General features: G+C 43.1%; 1 protein-coding gene across 1 annotated transcript; it reads right to left on the bottom strand.

The window, feature by feature from the left end:
- Positions 1-226: 226 nt before the first annotated feature.
- Positions 227-22,546, bottom strand: LOC110494247 (protein spire homolog 2). The gene is made up of 16 exons (XM_036953685.2): positions 21,890-22,546; positions 21,256-21,762; positions 18,729-18,772; positions 18,144-18,521; positions 17,953-18,027; positions 15,595-15,759; positions 15,344-15,430; positions 12,909-13,029; positions 5,585-5,751; positions 5,270-5,486; positions 3,901-4,010; positions 3,635-3,772; positions 3,479-3,546; positions 3,236-3,263; positions 1,775-1,872; positions 227-1,354 (listed from the first exon to the last, which is right to left on the bottom strand). Exons 2-16 carry the CDS (start codon positions 21,548-21,550, stop codon positions 1,111-1,113), a joined length of 2,235 nt encoding a protein of 744 aa, XP_036809580.2. The 5' UTR covers positions 21,551-21,762; positions 21,890-22,546; the 3' UTR covers positions 227-1,110.
- Positions 22,547-22,785: the final 239 nt, after the last annotated feature.

Below are 22,785 nucleotides of genomic sequence, written 5' to 3'. Positions count from 1 at the left end.
AAAAGTTTCATGAACGATCATAGTGTTTTAACATGTAGGCTAGCGCATGCTATTAGTGAAGAATTTCTCTGACCTTTTACCCTATCTAACAAAGCTTAAGATCTTCACATGGGCACTCGCGGTCAACAGGAAAACTAGGCTTCAACAGTTATATAAAAATATACAGTATAATGCTTACTTAACCTTCTATGGAAGGATGGACAGATCCACACTGTAGACATAGTACTTCATGGTTACATTAGATTTATTGCAGTTGAGGTTTACTTAGTGTTTAGAAAATTAGAGCAGATCTCACAGGACCATCGAGGGTGAGAGAGGGGGCTTAAATGTAATTCTGAAGCAGCAGAGATAGACGGCTGGGGTCCAGTCCCGTGTGGTGCCAACAGGAATGGTCTCTCTCAGGATCTCTTTTACCCAGAACTGACCTTTACTAGTCCTCTCAGACCCGGTTACATTCAAACAGTCGTACAGACAATGTCACCATGCATCATTAAGTTGGACCACAGACAATCCTAGCACATTCCAACAACTATTGTCATAGTGAAATATCTCTTCTATTGAGCTTGCCATAGTGTTATTTTAAAATTCCAGGAAAAAAAATCCAGTGTTCTAAGAAGGTGTGTCATGGCAAGGTGCGTTTACAGTTAAAATGTGTTATTTTGGTGTTTCACAACTACAACAAGGCAACTAGGGAGCTAAATGTTTAGTCTAAACCAAACTCTTGGCTCCTACAGTAGATACATCTCCTTTTTCCAATCATCCTTACCTCTTCCTCTCTCACCTATTTCCTCCTCCCTCTGTTTTGCCTCCCTTCTCTGCTTGCCCTCCACTTCTCCCTTACGTCCTCTCTCTCAGTTTCAGCTGTGTATCAGACCAGTGAGTGAAGTAATCACTGCTGTGATGAGGCAGACTTATTGTTGTTCCTAGGCCATATCCTCCTATGAACCTCCACAGTGGAGTGGGGGAGGAACAACCCTTAACAAGCACTTCAGCAGGAGGAGGGGATACTTGCAGGTTAGGGGGAATGGTGGGGTATTTGAGTAGGCTAGTCGTGCAGCACAGGTGCAACCCTGTTAAGGAGGCGCAGGAAAAACCAACAGTCGGATCTATTCACTTGTTCTTCCTCTTCAAGGTGGGCGGATGTGGTGACGCATGAGGTTGGGGGTGTGTCTTGGGCGTAGCACTCTCCCTCTTGGGAGTGTTGTTGAGGATGTCCAGGCTCTTGCGACTGGACGAGATGACATCAGCCACAAACTTGGTGCAGTCCACACAGACATCCCGCAGGCTGCAGCCATGGGCGTACAGGTGGGGGAACTCCTCCTCCACAGACCGGCGGGAGAGAGTACGCAAAGATCTGTGGAGAGGGAGACAGGTGTTATAACCCTTCAGTGGAGTGCTCTGAGTATATGACCAGGAACACTCTGATCAGGTCGCATTGGCCTGGAGTTTTTCCCGGTCAGGGCCCATGGTTTGGAACAACTCTAGGCCCTACCCATCTATAATGGCCTAAAGGGGGACATTAAAGACTGACTGCGGAGTAATCAGATGGGTAAATATTACATAATGGCTACTTAGAGATCTGAGTGAAATGGAGGAGTTACATAACAAATGCTGAGAGATCTAGAGGATGGCAAGTGATTGGATTAAGCATGTGAGTTACTATTGGCTGGGGTGAGCAAAGACGTCCTCTGCTGAGGTAAAGAGATCCAGTTCAGTGGCCATGAAGTAACTCAAATAGACTGAAATAGATACTGTACAGGTAAACAAGACTCACTTGTAAACCTCACTCTTGCGACCATGGCTCTTTGGGCTGCTGTGAAAGCCCACAGTGTAGACTGGGATGTGGGCCATCTTCTTGGAAGGAATCTTCATCTGTGGCAGAGGGTGAGGGAAAATATATAGTTAAAATGGGCATGGGTGAGGAGGAAGAGGAGTAGGACATTTGAAGAACTGAGAGAGATCATATATCTGCAGGAGAAAGTGAAGAGGAAATGGCAGACTTAATAAGATTAGGAAATATGAGAAGACAGAGCTGCGAGAATGAGGGAGAAACAATGTCACAAAACATCAACCTCAACATAACCTCAAAGCACAATCACAAACTATACTGAACAAAAAAATAAACACAACATGTAAAGTGTTGGTCTCATGTTTCATGAGCTGGATTATAAGAACCAAGAATGTTCTATATCACAAAAAGCTTATTTCTCTGAAATGTTGTGCACAAATTTGTTTACATCCCTGTTAGTGAGCATTTCTCCTTTGCCAAGAAAATCCATACACCTGACAGGTATGGTATATCAAGAAGCTGAATAAACAGCATGATCATTACACAAGTGCACCTTGTGCCGGGGACAATAAAAGGCCACTAAAATCTGCAGTTTTGTCACACAACACAATGCCACAAATGTCTCAAGTTTTGAGGGGGTGTCCAATTGGCATGCTGACTGCAGGAATGTCCACCAGAGCTGTTGCCAGATAATTTAATGTTCATTTCTCAACCATAAACTGCCTCCAACGTTGTTTTAGAAAATTTGGCAGTACGTCCAACTGGCCTCACAACCGCAGACCATATGTAACCACACCAGCTCAGTACCTCTACATCCAGCTTCTTCACCTGCGGGATCGTCTTAGACCAGCCACCGGGACATCTGATGAAACTGAGGAGTATTTCTGTCTGTAATAAAGCCCTTTTGTGGGGAAAAACTCATTCTGATTGGCTGGGCCTGGCTTCCCAGTGGGTGGACCTAGGCCCTCCCAGGCCCACCCATGACTGCACCCTTGCCGTCATGTGAAGTCCATATATTAAGGCCTAATTAATTAATTAATTTGACTGACTTCCTGATATGAAATGTAACTCAGTAAAACTGTTGAAATAGTTGCGTTTACGTTTTTTGTATATATTCAGAACCATGAACTTACAAAACAGAACAACACAGCAAAGACAAACCACAATCTCACACGACAAACTACAACAGCCCAGACCTAAAACCTATTTAGCACAGAAACACAAATCCAAATGGTTTGATGACTGAGGTACAAATTAAAATAATTGACATGATTAAAAGCACAGAATAATATTATGAGCCACCACAGAACATATTTTGCTCGTCTAAAGATATATACTGTATATTGAATACAAACCACATTAGCAGAAAGAACTGTGAAAACATGACACATTCCAAAAACATGAATTTGCATTTACACTGTCAAAGAGGAAGGGGCTGTAGGATACCTTTGCACTGCAGGATCCACAGACAGACCTGAAGGAGAGAGAACCACAGGGACAGAGCTAAGAATCCCCTGAATTACACTGCCAACAAAACATATGGCGCTATTCAATCAAACCCACAATGGAATGTGAAAAAGCAACATTATTCTTGTTTTTCTTGACCAAGTTTAAATGAATTGAATATGGTGTTATTTCAAAAGGCGCATGTACTAATGTAACACTACATACTGTGTAGTGTTTACTGACCTTTTACAGAGCAGGCAGGTGGATGGCCAGGAAAAGAGGGGGAATTTAATTCTGCAGCAACAGCACACCTGGGACACATACATATACAATCAATAAAACCTCGCTCATAAGGCTTTGAGAGAACAATATGAAAGGATTTGATGTAACTGCCTGTACCTTGCCTCTCCTCAGATTGTAATACAGTTCCTTGTTCTGGAGGTACTTCTCCATCTCTGCTTTCACCAGCACACGACGCACATTGATGACCTCATCGACTGTTAAGGTAAGACTCTCCACTGGGTGACTGAATTCCTCCTTCACAGGGATATAGAGAGGGGTTGAGTAGGTAGATAGGAGATCACATAGATTAGTCAGGTCAGGTTGAAGTGGAGCACCCAGGGGAAGCAGTGTGGAGAGGTGATCAAAGACAATGGGCCACTCACCATCCACTTGGGTTTATAGCCACCCCGAGAGCTGGAGCCAGTCTCTGCCCCTTCTGTGGTCTCATCCACTGAGCTGAGAGAGATACGGGCAGGGGAGAGGGGCACCCAGCCTGGCACAGGAAGAGGGAGGGAGGGAGGGAGGGAGGGAGGGAGGGAGGGAGGGAGGGAGGGAGGGAGGGAGGGAGGGAGGGAGGGAGGGAGGGAGGGAGGGAGGGAGGGAGGGAGGGAGACAGGACGAATAGGAAGAAAGCTTTGAATCACAGTCCATGATGTTCTTCTATTGAGTCAGAGCTCTGAACATTTAAAGCTGTAGGCTAAAAATGAGCTGTCAATGAAATAAATGAGTGGTGACATCTAGTGTTTTTATCTGTTTGTTTTTGGTGGAGTATAACGCATGCAGGAACACTTGCAAGAAGATCACAGCAGATCCTTTTTTGACATTCAAGAGGGGAACTAAATTGGGGTCGGAGTTATTAGTAGTAAGACTTTGTATGTGATGTAACCTCTAAGACTAAATAAGTGCCAATGCTAAATGTAAAGGAAGCAGGAGCGAGTACTAACCCTGTGACATGGCTGTAGACTCCTATGGGGTTTAACCACAGCCAAGTCTTACGATTAGACCAAGGACCAAACAACAGCAGGCTAAATGTAGGCTAATGTAAATCAGCTGCTCATCACTACATTTTGGACTGTGTCTGTGTCTGTGATGAGAAGGGGTTGACATTCCCCTAAAAGAGTGGCAACAACTCACTGAACCCCCATTTGTTTTTGTTCTCTCCTACTATGGTCAAAACCAGGTCAAAACCAACTCGGTCGGCTTGTGGTTACAGAGTCCGCCCTGAGATTGGAAAGTTGAGAGTTAAGGGGATAGATTGGGGGTAAGGGCCTCCATTCTGGCTAAGGCTTGTGTAAGGAGATGGAGAACTTACTTACTAACTAACTATGGTCAACACATCTCCCTCGTCTCACCAATCAAGGGGCGTAAGAAATCAATCAAACCCATTAGCTGTTTTCCTCCTAGCATTTTATGGATCTAGTTCTTATCTGTACAGCTTTATAAGTTTATTATATCCATCATGAAGCCCTAAAACAAATTCTATTGCATTTTATTTATTTATTTTACATTTTTTAACAGTTTACACCAATGTGTTTTATTTGCAATTATATGATTTTTTGGTCAGGCTTGCTTTTCAACATAAATAAATATTTGACATGACAAAAATACCAAAATATCTGTTTCATAAACTGATTACAGTAATTAGCTTAATGACTGGAGCTACAGTATCACATGAATACAGTAAATGTCTCCCTCTGTTGACCAAGACCTGAAACTGTCTGCAGTGAAAGGAGGCTCAGTGAGCATACTGACCTCTGTGCGTGGGGGGTGGCCCAGCCCCTGAGAGTGTGTGTGACCGTGGTCTCTCCCCCCTCCACAACACAGCCCTTCCCAGATGGGCGGATTCGGACAGTGAGGGGAGAATCTCCCCCCTGAGCTCAGCCAGGTCATGTTCAGAGAAGGAGCGGTCCCGTTTCATGGATGTGGGAAAACTCTCAGCCCGGCAGAGCTCTCCTGGAGACTCCTCATCCTGCAGCAACAACAAGACAGGAGGAGGAGGAAATGGAACATGACTTCTTGTGTGAGAGGCTTAATTGGTAGATGGTGATCTTCTCTCTTTCCTCTCACCTCCAAAATACTCATCTCCTCCATCTCCTGAAGAGTAGGAGCTTTGAGCAGAACACGAGGATGAGATGGGGGGCGGGACCTAAGCTCTGAGACTGACAGGTCAATGCAGGAAGTAGATTTGAAATCACACGGGAAGGTGGGTGCCAGACAGGGCAAGGAGCCAAACGCTGGGGAATGAAACACAAAACACAAACACTGAACTCTCAAACACATTTAGAATACATGCCACGCTAGGTAGATGCTACGTGTATGGGTCGTTCTTGAATCGCTGTGGTATTTGCAACCATGAAAAACACTTAAAGGACAAATAGTCCAATCAAATTTTATTTATACTTATGGGCCCTTTCCAACAATGCAGAGAGAAAGAAAATAGATAAATAAATAATAATGAGGGAAATAAGTATTTGACCCCTCTGCAAAACATGGCTTAGTACTTGGTGGAAAAACCCTTGTTGGCAATTACAGAGTTCAGACATTTCTTGTAGTTTCTTGTAGTGGTTACCAGGTTTGCACACATCTCAGGAGGGATTTTGTCCCACTCCTCTTTGCAGATCTTGTCCAAGTCATTAAGGTTTCGAGAGTGATGTTTGGCAACTTGAACCTTCAGCTCCCTCCACAAATGTTCTATGGGATTAAGGTCTGGTGACTGGCTAGGCCACTCCAGGACCTTAATGTGCTTCTTCTTGAGCCACTCCTTTGTTGCCTTGATCGTGTGTTTTGGGTCATTGTCATACTGTAATACCCATCCACGACCCATTTTCAATGCCCTGGCTGAGGGAAAGAGGTTTTCACCCAAGATTTGACGGTACATGGCACCGTCCATCGTCCCTTTGATGCGGTGAAGTTGTCCTGTCCCCTTAGCAGAAAAACACCCCCAAAGCATAATGTTTCCACCTCCATGTTTGACGGTGGGGATGGTGTTCTTGGGGTCATAGGCAGCATTCCTCCTCCTCCAAACACGGCGAGTTGAGTTGATGCCAAAGAGCTCCATTTTAGTCTCATCTGACCACAACACTTTCACCCAGTTGTCCTCTGAATCATTCAGATGTTTATTGGCAAACTTCAGACAGGCATGTATATGTGCTTTCTTAAGCAGGGGGACCTTGCGGGCGCTGCAGCATTTCAGTCCTTCACGGCGTAGTGTGTTACCAATTGTTTTCTTGGTGACTATGGTCCTAGCTGCCTTGAGATCATTGACAAGATCCTCCCGTGTAGTTCTGGGCTGATTCCTCACCGTTCTCACGATCATTGCAACTCCACAAGGTGAGATCTTGCATGGAGCCCCAGGCCGAGGGAGATTGGCAGTTCTTTTGTGTTTCTTCCATTTGCGAATAATCGCACCAACTGTTGTCACCTTCTCACCAAGCTGCTTGGCGATGGTCTTGTAGCCCATCCTTGGAAAGCTCTTTGGTCTTGGCCATGGTGGAGAGTTTGGAATCTGATTGATTGCTTCTGTGTACAGGTGTCTTTTATACAGGTAACAAACTGAGATTAGGAGCACTGCCTTTAAGAGTGTGCTCCTAATCTCAGCTCATTACCTCTATAAAAGACACCTGGGAGCCAGAAATCATTCTGATTGAGAGGGGGTCAAATACTTATTTCCCTCATTAAAATGCAAATCAATTTATAACATTTTTTGACATGTGTTTTTCTGGATTGTTTTGTTGTTATTCTGTCTCTCACTGTTCAAATAAACCTACCATTAAAATTATAGACTGATCATTTCTTTGTCAGTGGGCAAACATACAAAATCAGCAGGGGATCAAATACTTTTTTCCCTCACTGTAGATATGTACATATAAAAGGAATAAAGTGCCTAGACAACAGGATAGATAATAAACAGTAGCAGGGGATAGATTGATGAGTAAAACAAATAGTTAGTGCATAAAGGGTTTAATGCAGATAGTCCTGGTAGCTATTTGGTAAACTACAGTGGAGGCTGCTGAGGGGAGGACAGCTCATAATAATGGCTAGAACGGAGCAAATGGAAGGGCATCAAACCATGTGTTTGATGTTTTTGATACCATTCTACTTATTCTGATCCAGCCATTACCACAAGCTCATCCTCCCAAATTAAGGTGCCACCAGCCTCCTGTGGGTAACTATTTAACTAATTATTTTCACAGTCTTATGGCATGGGGTATAAGCTGTTCAGGGTCCTGTTGATTCCAGACTTGGTGCATAGGTACATCTTGCAGTGTGGTAGCAGAGAAAACAGTCTATGAATAGGGTGGCTGGAGTCTTTAAATATTTTTAGGGCCTTCCTCTGACACTGCCTCGTATAGAGGTCCTGGATGGCAGAGAGCTCGGCCCCAGTGATGTACTGGGCCATACGCACTACCCTTTGTAGTGCCTTGTGGTCGGATGCCAAGCTGTTGCTATACCAAGCGTTGATGCAGTAGATCAAGATGCTCTCAATGGTGCAGCTGTAGAACGTTTTGAGGATCTGAGGGCTCATGCAAAACCTTTTCAGCCTCCTGAGGGGGAAGAGGCTTTATCGTGCCCTCTTCACGACTGTGTTGGTGTGTGTGTACCATGAAAGATCCTTAGTGATATGGACACGGAGGAACTTGAAGTTCTCGACCAGCTCCACTACAGCCCCGTGAATATGAACGGGGGAATGCTCGGCCCTCCGTTTCCTGTAGTCCACGATCAGCTCCTTCGTCTCACTGACGTTGAGGGAGAGGTTGTTGCCATGGCACTACACTGCCACGTCTCTGACCTCCCTATAGGCTGTCTCATCTTCATCGGTGATCAGGCCTACCACCGTCGTGTCATCTGCAAAATGAATGATGGTGTTGGAATAGTGCGTGGCCACGCAATTGTGGGTGAATAGGGAGCCCTGGGGGGCCCCACTGTTGAGGGTCAGTGTGGCAGACGTGTTATTGCCTACCCTTACCACCTGGGAGCAGCCCGTCAGGAAGTCCAGTTGCAGAGGGAGGAAGTCCAGGATCCAGTTACAGAGGGAGGTATTTAGTCCCAGGGTCCTTAGTTTACTAATGACCTTTGTGGGCACTATGGTGTTGAACGCTGAGCTGTAGTCAATGAACAGCATTCTCACATACAGTGGGGAAAAAAAGCATTTAGTCAGCCACCAATTGTGCAAGTTCTCCCACTTAAAAATATGATAGAGGCCTGTAATTTTCATAATAGGTACACTTCAACTATGACAGACAAAATGAGAAAAAAAATCCAGAAAATCACATTGTAGGATTTTTTATGAATTTATTTGCAAATTATGGTGGAAAATAAGTATTTGGTCAATAACAAAAGTTTATCTCAATACTTTGTTATATACCCTTTGTTGGCAATGACAGAGGTCAAATGTTTTCTGTAAGTCTTCACAAGGTTTTCACACACTGTTGCTGGTATTTTGGCCCATTCCTCCATGCAGATCTCCTCTAGAGCAGTGATGTTTTGGGGCTGTTGCTGGGCAACACGGACTTTCAACTCCCTCCAAAGATTTTCTATGGGGTTGAGATCTGGAGACTGGCTAGGCCACTCCAGGACCTTGAAATGCTTCTTATGAAGCCACTCTTTCATTGCCCGGGCGGTGTGTTTGGGATCATTGTCATGCTGAAAGACCCAGCCACATTTCATCTTCAATGCTACCTTATATAATGTTACTTACCCTACATTATTCATCTCATATGCATACGTATATACTGTACTCTATATCATCGACTGCATCCTTATGTAATACATGTATCACTAGCCACTTTAACTATGCCACTTTGTTTACATACTCACCTCATGTATATACTGTACTCGATACCATCTACTGTATCCTGCCTATGCTGCTCTGTACCATCACTCTGTACCATCACCATCACATATATCCTTATGTACATATTCTTTATCCCATTACACTGTGTATAAGACAGTAGTTTTGGAATTGTTAGTTAGATTACTTGTTGGTTATTACTGCATTGTCGGAACTAGAAGCACAAGCATTTCGCTACACTTGCATTAACATCTGCTAACCATGTGTATGTGACAAATAAAATGTGATTTGATTTGATTTGATGGAAGGAGGTTTTCACTCAAAATCTCACGATACATGGCCCCATTCATTCATTCCTTTACACGGATCAGTCGTCCTGGTCCCTTTGCAGAAAAACAGCCCCAAAGCATGATGTTTCCACCCCCATGCTTCACAGTAGGTATGGTGTTCTTTGGATGCAACTCAGCATTCTTTGTCCTCCAAACACGACGAGTTGAATTTTACCAAAAAGTTATATTTTGGTTTCATCTGACCATATGACATTCTCCCAATCTTCTTCTGGATCATCCAAATGCTCTCTAGCAAACTTCAGATGGGCCTGGACATGTACTGACAGGGGGACACGTCTGGCACTGCAGGATTTGAGTCCCTGGCAGCGTAGGCTGTTACTGATGGTAGGCTTTGTTACTTTGGTCCCAGCTCTCTGCAGGTCCTTCACTAGGTCCCCCCGTGTGGTTCTGGGATTTTTGCTCACCGTTCTTGTGATCATTTTGACCCCACTGGGTGAGATCTTGCGTGGAGCCCCAGATCGAGGGAGATTATCAGTGGTCTTGTATGTCTTCCATTTCCTAATAATTGCTCCCACAGTTGATTTCTGCAAACCAAGCTGCTTACCTATTGCAGATTCAGTCTTCCCAGCCAGGTGCAGGTCTACAATTTTGTTTCTGGTGTCCTTTGACAGCTCTTTGGTAAACAGGTGCCATTAATACAGGTAACGAGTGGAGGACAGAGGAGCCTTTTAAAGAAGGTCTGTGAGAGCCAGAAATCTTGCTTGTTTGTAGGTGACCAAATACTTATTTTCCACCATAATTTGCAAACAAATTAATTAAAAATCCTACAATGTGATTTTCTGGATTTTTTTCTTCTCATTTTGTCTGTCATAGTTGAAGTGTACATATGATGAAAATTACAGGCCTCTCTCAGCTTTTTAAGTGGGATAACTTGCACAATTGGTGGCTGACTAAATACTTTTTTTCCCCACTGTAGGTGTTCCTTCTGTCCAGGTGGGAGAGGGCAATGTGGACTGCAATAGAGATTGCATCATCTGTGGATCTGTTGGGACAATATGCAAATTGGAGCTGGTCCAGGGTGTCTGGGATGATGGTGTTGATGTGAGCTGGGAGATTTGGTGTCACTTTTACCTTTTTAAACATGCTGGCTGGAGTTTTACTGTTATCTATTGCCATGGAAGGAGAGTTGTGACATAGGCCGAGTGGGACTCTGTTAAAACGTATTTCATGGCTTTCAAAGCATTTCATGGCTACAGATGTGAGTACTACGGGGCGTAGTCATTTAAACAGGTTTCCCTGGTGTTCTTGGGCACAGGGACTATGGTGGTCTGCTTGAAACATGTAGGTATTACAGACTGGGTAAGGGTGAAATTATCAGTGAAGACACTTACCAGTTACACATCATACATGTTTTTGTTTTATATTGATCTGTTTATCAATGATAAAACACAATGCAAGTCCTTTATACTGCCAGACTTTATGTTTATGCATTGTTTCAAATCATTAAGAGTGTATTGATGCACCCCTGCATCAATCTAAGTAACATCATTTGAAAAATCCCAATCCAAATCTGTCAGTTTAAGCTGAATATATCTTTCTTTTGCCTGGGCTGTGTCTCAATCCACCACATCCACATGTGCGGTGGAAGGTGACCGAATTACAGCGGTGTTTGTCAGACCATGACAAATCTCGAAAATCGCTCTCCTCATGAAAACAAAAATAAGAAGTTAAACGTGTACAAGAAAACTATTTCCTGAGCTTTCTTAAAAACACTTCAATACTTTATTCCTCATGATTTATTTTTTGACTGTCTTTTCTGCCATTTATGAATGTGTTATTCAATGTGTTTCTATGGGCTATAGTAGTAAAGGTCAAATTCAAGGTATGAACATCTTAAAACAACTCCATAGGTTCGTTTTTTTAAATAAATAATATATATATAAAAAGCATTTCGCTACACCCTCAATAACAACTGCTAAACACGTGTACGTGACCAATAAAATTTGATTATATATTTTTTAAAGGATTGATGACCTTGGTGTTATTACTCCTCCTGGAGTGTTACTACTACTCCTGGAGTGTTACTACTTCTCCTGGAGTGTTACTACTCCTCCTGGAGTGTTACTACTTCTCCTGGAGTGTTACTACTACTCCTGGAGTGTTACTACTTCTCCTGGAGTGTTACTACTACTACTCCTGGAGTGTTACTACTCCTCCTGGAGTGTTACTACTCCTCCTGGAGTGTTACTACTACTCCTGGAGTGTTACTACTCCTCCTGGAGTGTTACTACTACTACTCCTGGAGTGTTACTACTCCTCCTGGAGTGTTACTACTCCTCCTGGAGTGTTACTACTACTACTCCTGGAGTGTTACTACTACTCCTGGAGTGTTACTACTTCTCCTGGAGTGTTACTACTACTCCTGGAGTGTTACTACTCCTCCTGGAGTGTTACTACTACTCCTGGAGTGTTACTACTACTCCTGGAGTGTTACTACTTCTCCTGGAGCGTTACTACTACTACTCCTTGAGTGTTACTACTCCTCCTGGAGTGTTACTGCTCTGGAGTGTTACTACTACTACTCCTGGAGTGTTACTACTCCTCCTGGAGTGTTACTGCTCTGGAGTGTTACTACTCCTCCTGGAGTGTTACTACTCTGGAGTGTTACTACTCTGGAGTGTTACTACTCCTGCTGGAGTGTTACTACTCCTACTGGAGTGTTACTATTCTGGAGTGTTACTACTCCTGCTGGAGTGTTACTACTCCTCCTGGAGTGTTACTACTCTGGAGTGTTACTACTCCTGCTGGAGTGTTACTACTCCTACTGGAGTGTTACTAATCCTCCTGGAGTGTTACTACTCCTACTGGAGTGTTACTACTCCTACTGGAGTGTTCCTACTGGAGTGTTACTACTCCTACTGGAGTGTTACTACTCCTACTGGAGTGTTACTACTCTGGAGTGTTACTACTCCTACTGGAGTGTTACTACTCCTACTGGAGTGTTACTACACCTACTGGAGTGTTCCTACTGGAGTGTTACTACTCCTACTGGAGTGTTACTACTCCTACTGGAGTGTTACTACTCTGGAGTGTTACTACTCCTACTGGAGTGTTACTACTCCTACTGGAGGCACAATGTTATCATAATGGTAAAAAAAAATTAAGTCATTAAGCTACCATATTAGTTGATTTAGAATGGGAATATATTTCAATTTTAAAAAATGAAGTACATTTTTTCCAAAATGCCACCATAATTGAAGAACGACCCATATAGTTCTAAGTGTTAATGCACTGGCAGTGATGCCCATACATCTCTTGGAGCCGGGTGAGTCCACAGGCTTCAGTTTGCGCTCCTGTTTGATTTCAGCGAGGACGCGTTCGTGAAGGGACTGCTGCTCCTGAGGAGGAGGGGCCAGGTTGCGCTCTGACGCCTAGCATGCAACACAACACAACCCACAGGTAGACTGAGAACACAGGAGAAACAAACACAGACACACAGGACCCAGTCTCAGACTGTGTCTCACTGACCAGTCTATGCACAAGGTACTGGCACAGTGCAGTCACATCAACAGAAGGGTGATCGCATTTAAAATACTCAAATGCGGGATGATTTCGCGGCACAGTGTAGCCTTTTCTTGTCACCCCGCTCATGGTGTAGTGCTAATGACATCATAATTTCTTCAATTTGGATCGACAGATGTAGCCTATTGAATATCATTATAGAATATGCATAAAATGCATCCTCCAATTGCAATTTCTGCACATACTGTGTGGGCATATACCCACATACCCTCAAACACCAAGTTAGGCATACCTCATTTTCAAAATAGGCCATCATCACTTTCTCGTAAATGAGAATTCTTCACATTTTTTACGGCGAAACGTCCAAATCTGCATTGAGTTACTGTTTTGTGAGCACATTAGAGCAGTGTTAACAAACTTTATAGCCTTCCTGTATTCTGATTCAATCATGGAAGTCCAGAGCGGACATATGAATAAAACAATTTAAAATCCCTCATTTTGACATCACAAAATACATTTCTTGTGATTGGGACATAAACATTTTTTTGTTGTTGAGATCACCAGATCAACTATAAATAGGAGTGGACTTATTGATGATAGATTGACAGTATGGCTGGGGAGGCAGAGCCCATGTTGGATCAGCACATCCATTTTGATTTTGATTAAGGATTAACCCAGGTAGAATTTGCATTATGTCTGTCAGTTACAGATGGCTTCCAGTTTTGGCTCCAATACAATACCATTTTAAAGATGTAAAAGTACAGTTGCACTACTATTTTAAACGGATTGAATCTGGAATGTTCAGTGCAAGAAAAGTTACCACAACTGTGGTTGCAGACTACCAATGAAAGTTAACGAAAGTTTACCAGTCTACCATTATAGATTTATTTTAATCTCTTTAATAGGGAGGTTGGCCTGTCAATAGCAGCAAAAACAAAGTTACAAACAACAATTAACAAGTAGTACAGAAAAATATAAATAGTAAAACAGGTGAAGTGAATCATATGTTGAGGTTTCTAAATATTACAGTCTATTTGTCATTTCAGCCATAAATGGTGGGCAAAATGTTGTGGTGCTGAAGGACAGCTCCACCATTCATCCAGCTATAAAAATCAGCTTACTGACCCGACACATACTGTAACATGTGCAGTTTGTTTGTAATTTGTAATTCCTCAGTATGCCATTGTTTGCCTTTCATTGCCAGAGCTTTGATATGAAGGCCCAGGCCTATACACTAGCACATGACTACCTACAAGAGATGTGCCCTAATGAAAGGTCTTAGATCTTTGCAGAGTCTTTGGTCCACAATGACACTGCTGTCAATCTACCATCAATACGTCCACTCCTATTTATAGAGTTTATCTCGGTCAACAAAACAACTTTTGTTATGTTGTGATCTTGAGATAAATAAGTCTTGATCTCGATATAACGAGTGTCACGTTCGTCGTAAGCATCGGACCAAGGCGCAGCGTGGTATGTGCACATTCTTATTTATTTAAAGAATGAACACTGAACAAAATAACAAAATGAAACGTGACGCTATATAAACGAGTGCTGACAGGCAACTACACATAGACAAGATCCCACAAACACCAAATGGCTACCTAAATATGATCCCCAATCAGAGACAACGATAAACAGCTGTCTCTGATTGAGAACCATATCAGGCCAGCATAGAAATACAAAAAACCCTAGACCTACAACAACCCTAGACATACAAAAACCCTAGACAATACAAAAACGCTAGTCACACCCTGACCTAACCAAATTATAAAGAAAACAGAGATAACTACTGTTAGGGCGTGACAACTTTTCTTTATTCATATGTCCTCTTTGGACTTCCATAGTCCTCTCCAAGTTTAGCTGGAATTTAGCCCGAAAGGATTTAAAAAATGTGATTGGTTTATGATAGGCCTATGACATTGCCTATGTCTCGTCTTGCGCTACACATAATATCAGATCTCAATAACAATTGGAGAAGTGTTTAACCTCACCAGTACTACATCCTTATTATATACATTTGTTCATAAGCCAACGTGACTATATGGGACAAATGAAGTTTTTTTTTCTTCCAAATTAATGGTGTTTGAATTTGTTAATAAAATGCAGGACATGGTTGTTTGGTTGCGGGAAAAAGGGACAAAATGCAGGACTGTCCCGCACAATCCGGGACATGTGGTCACCCTAGTCAACAGAATAAAATGTAATTGAAGGGACACTCACTGGTTTCAGTGGAGGGCGAGACCTGATGAAGTCCAAAATAAACTCATGGGCATTTCTTTTCACTCGTGTGGGGATGTCACCATCCTCCTACAGAGAGAAAATGAGTGAGGGCTGGGAGATACATACAGGAGAAATAACTACTGTCATACATTAATCACTAAATTTCCCATGAAAATGGGTTGAATTATAGGTTGCATAATTCTGTGTTAATTCTGTCTAATACATTGATCAAGAACCAATACCCAGCTCACCATGACTTTCCGCAGCTGGAACTTGCGGGTGCGGATATCCTGCATGAGCATCTCAAAGGGAGTGAGGCTGAACTCAGTGGGCAGTGTGTCAAACTCATGCTCCTGCACCTTCTTCAGTTTCACCCCCTGTCTCAGCTCCTTCATCAACTGGACCCAGAGACGAGTCTGAAATACACATATACAGTGCCTTCAGAAAGTATTCATACCCCTTTACTTTTGACATATTTTGTTGTGTTACAGTCTGAATTTAAAATGGATTCAATTGAGATTGTGTCACTGATCTACACACAATACTCCATAATGTCAAAGTGGAATTATATTTGTAGAAAATGTTCACACAAAAAAACATTTAAAAGCTGAAATGTCTACGGTCAATAAGTATTTAACCCCTTTGTTATGGCAGGCCTAAATAAGTGTTGGAGTAACAACGTGCTTAACAAATGACATAATAACTTGCATGGACTCATTCAGTGTTCAATAATAGTTCTTAATCTGATCTCTGTACCCCACACATACTATTATCTGTAAGGTCACTCAATCGAGCAGTGAATTTTAAGCAAAGATTCAACCACAATGTCACGACTCCGACCGAAGGTGGCTCCCCTTCCCGTTCGGGTGGCGCTCGGCGGTCGTCGTCGCCGGCCTACTAGCTGCCACTGATTATTTCCTCCCCCTCCCTTATGTGTTCATTGAGTGCACCTGTTTTGAATTCTGTATAATTAGTGAGGCTTTATTTAGTCAGCCGGCCCGCCTGGTTCCTTGCGCGGGATTAATTATTGTGACCTTCTGTGTTGTGTAAACTTGTGTGCACGTCTGTGAGTTACGTGCTTTCCCATTTCGTGGGTCTTTTCTGGACCGTTTAAGTCCCCCTGTTTGGGGCGTTTGTTTTGTTTACGCCCTGTGTTTTCGTGGGGTTGGCTTATGTTCACCGTTGTGGTGCATTAAAATAGCACTCCCCTGAACTCTCTGCTTCCTGCGCCTGACTTCTCACCCACTACACTCAGAACGTTACACACAAAGACCCGGGAGGTTTTTTAATGTCTTGCAATTGATAAATGTACATTTAAAAAAGTACAAAAATAACAGACGCTGAATATCCCATTGAGCATGGTGAAGTTATGAATTAGGCTTTGGATGGTCTATCAATACAGAGTCACTACAAAGACACAGGCGTCCTTCCTAACTCAGTTTCAGTTGAGGAAGGGGGAAAAAAGCGCTGTGTACGTAGAGTTCCACGTTTAATTAATTGAAACTCACCAAAACAATAAAGAGCAACGAAACGTGACGTTCTGTAGAGCTCACAGGCATCAACACAAAAACATGATCCCACAAAGCCCAGTGGGGAAATGGCTGCCTAAATATGATCCCCAATCAGAGACAACGATAAACAGCTGCCTCTGATTGGGAACCATACCAGGCCAACATAGAAATAAATGCACTAGATCACCCACCCTAGTCACACCCCGACCTAACCAAAATAGAGAATAAAAAGGCTCTCTATGGTCAGGGCGTGACAATTGTAGTTACTCCACAATACTAACCTAAATGACAGAGTGAAAAGAAGTGAAAAAAAGAAGCTTGTACAGAATACAAATATTCCAAAAGATGCATTCTGTTTGCAACATGGCACTTAAGTAATACTGCAAAAAATGTGGCAAAGAAATTAACTTTTTGTCCTGAATACAAAGCGTTGTGTTTGGGGAAAATCCAACACAACACATCACTGAGTATCACCTCATATTTTCAAGCATGGTGGTGGCTGTTAAGGGTATGCTTGTCATCGGAAAGGACTAAGGAGTTTTTTAGGATAAAAAGAAACGGAACACAGCTAAACACAAAAAAAAAAAAAATCCTAGAGGAAAACCTGTTTTAGTCTTCATCCCAACAAACACTGGGAGACAAATTCCCCTTTCAGTAGGACAATATCTTAAACCACAAGGCCAAATCTACATTGGAGTTGCTTACCAAGATGACAGTGAATGTTTCTGCGTGGCCTAGTTGCAATTTTGACTTAAATCTGCTTGAAAGTCTATGACAAGACTTGAAAATTGGTGTCTAGCAATGATCAACAACCAACTTGAAGAATTAAAAAAATAATAAATAGGCAAATATTGTACAATCCAGGTATGCAAAGACCTTAGAGACTTACCCAGAAACCCTCACAGCTATAAACCCATTTTAATTCCACTTTGTAAAACAATCAAATTTGGAAAAAGTCAAGGGGTGTGAATACTTTCTGAAGGCAGTGTCACACATAAGCCCTCATGTACCTCGCACACCCCATCAACCCAATGAAAGAACATATCCTCACCTACACACACAGTGACACAGACAACACACACAATCCCTGAATCTCACCCAGTCTGTGTGTTTCAGTGCATCGATCTCAGCTTGATCTTCCTGAGGATCCTCTCCATTGATCTTCTTCAGCATCTACAGTGAAATGATAATACACTGATGATAACACAACTATTCAGTTAACAATTACATCAGAGCTTTACACCTGACGGCTCTGTAATCTTTGATACAGAGACAAATCGGGAACATACCTCCTTGGCATTTCGGATTTTGATCAGGAAGGTTTGCAGCTCAAGAGTCTCAACGAACAAGGCTCTGCACACAGCCTGGTAGTGCTCCGGAGCAAGAGCAGGGTTTGCCAATCTTGAGGTGCACAGCGTCATCACCTGGCTGAATGTACACACTGGTCTTATAGCCCCCTTTTCTCCCTCCTCTTCCTCTTCCTCCTGTCCACTGTAGCCCTCATCTGTTGTTCCGTTGCCACCGCCGGAGTCAGCCTGCAGGCTATGATTTCCTCCTGCCATGCGCTCAATGAGCCGCTCCAACTGAGGACTCAGCTCCCGCTCCTCACTGTCATCCAGTCCCCAGTCTAGGGCCTGGTAGATGGCCACGCCCAGAGACTGAACCAGCTGAGGAAACAGAAGCAAGTGATAGAGGAAATAAATAGGACTGAACAGCTGGAGACCTTGAGGTGGAGGGAAAAGAGCCAGCTCCAAATACGGAGACTGGCACAGCAGACGTGTCCTTATAGTTGAAAAAAGAGGGAAAAGACTGCCATTCACCTATGACAGTGGGTTGTATATTACAGGGTGGGGATGAGGGGTTCAGAAACTCACCTGGCGCTCTGTGATTGGTGGAAGGGGAGGTCCATCTGTGTCATCTATGAAGACAAGAAAGTAGGCATGCAGCTGCATTACCTTGGCAACAAAGTGTTTTATGCCTGCTCTCCTCCCTGACATGGTCTGGAAATCTCCATTAATTTCACACATTTTTTATACAATATATTCTGTGTTGATCTGAGAAATACTGGCTTCTTAGATCTGAAAAAGGTTATAAATCCCTAATATAGTGTTGGGTTACTTTGCATTTCTTGGGTCTAAATATGAATAGAAAATATGATATACAGAAGAAAATACAGACAAGATGCATCATTTTCCCACCTTTGATCCCTTTATGGCTCTAGAATGCGCATTTTTCATTTCACAGTCATTACATTCTATATATCTCATGTGCTGCATTCACAACTCAGCTAGCCAGTAGCGGCTCAGTTTTCTGTGTGTACAGGGAAGCGCAGGGCTCAGATGTCATTAATGACACCTGGGAGGCCTGAAACTACACGTTCAGCACAGCAGCCCTGCAGAACCGGAGACTGGTGGAGAGGCCTGGGTGAGGGGTCAGTGCTGCTCTTTCTGTCCAGAACAAAGCACTGAAAGCAGGGCCAGGTCTAGAGAAACAGAGACTATCTAAATATATCTGTGCCGTGGGCAAAGAGTCTGCCTGACACAAAGTGGTAGTACTGTTCTCTTTCAGGAGGGTGAAGACATTTCTATTCAAGCCCATCAGAAGCAGAGTAATAGATCCTTTCTGAACCATAAGACAGGTTTCATTATGGCTGGTCAGGTTCATGTAACCAATGACACAGACAGCGTCTCTGAGAGAACATGGAGTCTTTCATCTTGTGCATGTCTGGTGATGATAGTTTGGCTGCGTTTAGACAGGCAGCCCAATTCTGATATTTTTTTCACTAATTGGCCAATCAGATAAGCTCTGAAAAAGATCTGACGTGATTGGTCCAAAGACCAATTTGTGAAAAAAAAGATGAGAATTGGACTGCCTGTGTAAACACAGCCTTATTTCTCTTTCAGGCAATGTTTTCAAGATTTCATCTATTTTGGTACTGTTTTATCTCTGCTGCCCCTGTGGTTTCCCCCACACTCAAATTATGGACCATGTCATCTGTTGCCATGGAAATATGGGGGACAAGAAATGTACATAAAAAACAGAGGGAGTTCAAAAATAAATACAGGCATATCAGAGAGAACTATAGGGAAAAGAGAGAGCGGGGGACAGAATATAGAGAGAGTGAGATTACTAGTGACCTCACCAGGTCCAATCCAAATAAAGATACATCAACTTCCTGGTGACCTCATTCATAATCAGTATAAAACACACCCTTAGTAGGCTAACATTAACCCTTAACCAACAATCCCTGTAGCCTACTTCATTACTCACTCATTTGCCAGGGTTAAGTAATTGTGATGACCAGACAGGTTGTGATGTGTGATGAAAGTTCAGAACAACATATGTATTCAACTCTACCCATACAGACCAACTGCATCAATAATGCAATACAATTGGGTCATCAGCAAGAACACATGTGCCATACATATGCAGTAATATCCTGTTGTTGTTGTTTTATCTTCTGTAAATGGTCCCATAAATGTAAACAAAAACATCCAAGAAACACCCCTCCTAAGTAAACAACTCCCAAGACAAGATGACCACAGTGACGCTGTAGTGAGCTATCAATACTGTCTCTGTTATTAATTGTGATTTACATTGTTCTTTATATACTTTTGTCGTTGTTCAATAATAATAAAAACGACAAAGTATTTATATATTCGGGCCTATACAACTCTGTCTCAGCAACTGATCTATAGCCTAAACTATTGGATGAATTATTGTCCAACTTGTGACATAATTTTACTTGTATTGCCTCTTACAAAGTAACCTATTTAAAATGAAATAGAAAATTAGCATAATGCTAAGCTGATTTCATATTGTTCTCTACTTTTTGTGTTATTTCCATGCCCTTAATAATATTGCAACATTTCGTAATCTACTAGCCTACAATCTCTTTCCACTCCCAATTGTATCCTTTATTTTATCATGCCATGGCCCAGTTAGTTACGCCAGCAACTCTGTTTTTATAGTTTTTCTTTGGGCCCTGAGCGCATAGTGCACCCAGGTATTTTCTTGGCATCCAAAGGGATCCTTTAACCGAAACACTTGTGAATGGTAAACATATTACAAATCTGCACAATATGTCTAAACCTTCTGTATCAAATCGATACATGGGGGAATTCCACTGTAACAATAAATGCCAATCCAAGCCATCCCTGTGTGGGGAGGGAGTGCGACTGACACATTTATTGTAAATTGCCCATTCAAAACAATATACCATGTTGCAATTATAGCCTACAAATAGGGAATCAATAGCCTATCAAATTCATTGAGCAATAGCTGAAAAGCCTATAATAAATTATATTGTAGGCTACAGTTTAGATGAAGGTATTTTGGTGCAGCACATGGCAGTCAGGAAGTTAGATAAATAAATAAGATGAGCTAACAGAGCTCTCTTACCTGATTCTTGCTTTGGGGAAACCGTCCCATCCCTGAGTAGGAGTATAGAGGACGGGTCCTTCACCCTGTAAACTCCACCAGTCACAGTGGCCGGGCGCGGCACTCTCAACCAGCTACAGCATTGATAACACATCGCCCAAGCCTGCTCCTCGTTTATGGGCTGCTCGTAGGATTTCAGCACTTCTTCAAGAGACAGTTCTCTGGGGTCGCTCAGGTCCCGCGCCTCTGCCCGGTCCGTGGGAGCAGACACCCTGGAATCTCCATCCTTGGCGCTTCTGTTTGTTGATCTGGCCATGACTGCGGTAGGCGACCGATCCCATTACTCCGCCGGCTCGGAGGCCATTATCTGTTCCCGCCGAGTTCCTTCCTTCCCCACAGCACGCCAACTCAACTGCCGCAGCTGCGAGTTACCATAACAGTAAACGAAAGCGATCTTTGATCTGCATGAATTTCAATCAGTGCCGAAAGGAGAGGAGGCGGAAACCTTACGCCAGTGTCGCAATCAACCTGCAAGGAGAAAAAGGGGAAAACTTGTTGAAAATATTTGACCAGCGACCGACCATACGTGGTAAACAATGATGAAGAGATATATTCATCTTTAAAGCTTATTGTTATTGAGAGAATAGACCATAACCTTAGGTTTGACAGTCTGGTTCCCCAGATTTTTGGCTCCACTGCAGCGTATCCCAACAGCCGCTGTGCTCCGCCCCTGTCTCACTCATCCAGAGCATCATCCAACCAACCCACAAAATATTGAACCCACCATCCTATCAAAGTAGGCTACAGGGCGATCAACAGAAGCAGTGCATCATGCAGAAACTCATTCATGACATTCAACCCATATGTAGGCCCAAGGAAACAATAGCCAGCTGACTACAAATAAGAGCTTGGAAAGGGTTTATAAGTAGTTATAGACTGTTCATCATTAGTTAATATAGGATAGTGTAGTTTATAAATAAGTAATAACCTTGTAATAAGCATTGCTTGAAAATGTCATTCATTGACTACAGCTCAGCATTCAACACTATTGTCCCCTCCAAGCTCAGGACCATGGGACAGAACAACTCCCTCTGCAACTGGAAACTGGACTTCCTGAGGGGCTGACTCCAGGTGGTAGGGTAGGCAACATCACCTCTGCCACACTGACCCTCAACATGGGGGCCCGAAAGGGGTGTGTGCTTAGTCCCCTCCTATTCACCCACGACTGCGTGGCCACATTCAACTTCAACACCATCAAGTTTGCTGACGACACAATGGTGGTTGGCTTGATCACATCGGACGATGAGACAAGTAGGAGGTGTGGTGGCGGGACAACATCTCCCTCAACAAGACCAATGAGCTGATCGTGGGCTTACAGGAAAGGGGGGACAAGCACGCCCCCATCCATATTAATGGGACTGCACTGGAGCAGGTTGAGAGTTTCAAGTTCCTCAGTGTCCAAATCACTAAGGACTTAAAATGGTCCACACACAGGCGCACAGTCGTTAAGAAGGCACAACGGCGACTCTTCCCCCTCAGGAGGTTGAAAGG

This window comes from Oncorhynchus mykiss, chromosome 2, assembly GCF_057628025.1.
Source record: "Oncorhynchus mykiss isolate SJ-2025 chromosome 2, ASM5762802v1, whole genome shotgun sequence".
Classification (NCBI taxonomy): Eukaryota; Metazoa; Chordata; class Actinopteri; order Salmoniformes; family Salmonidae; genus Oncorhynchus; species Oncorhynchus mykiss.
Note: the sequence above shows the minus strand (reverse complement) of the source record. Positions and strands in the feature narration are given on the sequence as shown.

Coding starts and splice junctions, on each gene's coding strand:
- LOC110494247 (XM_036953685.2), bottom strand. CDS start 21,550: ATGGCCAGATCAACAAACAGAAGCGCCAAGGATGGAGATTCCAGGGTG. Junction 3,547..3,634: donor ACAATCTGAGGAGAGGCAAG/GTACAGGCAGTT, acceptor TATGTGTCCCAG/GTGTGCTGTTGCTGCAGAAT. Junction 3,264..3,478: donor ACCTGCCTGCTCTGTAAAAG/GTCAGTAAACAC, acceptor TCTCTCCTTCAG/GTCTGTCTGTGGATCCTGCA.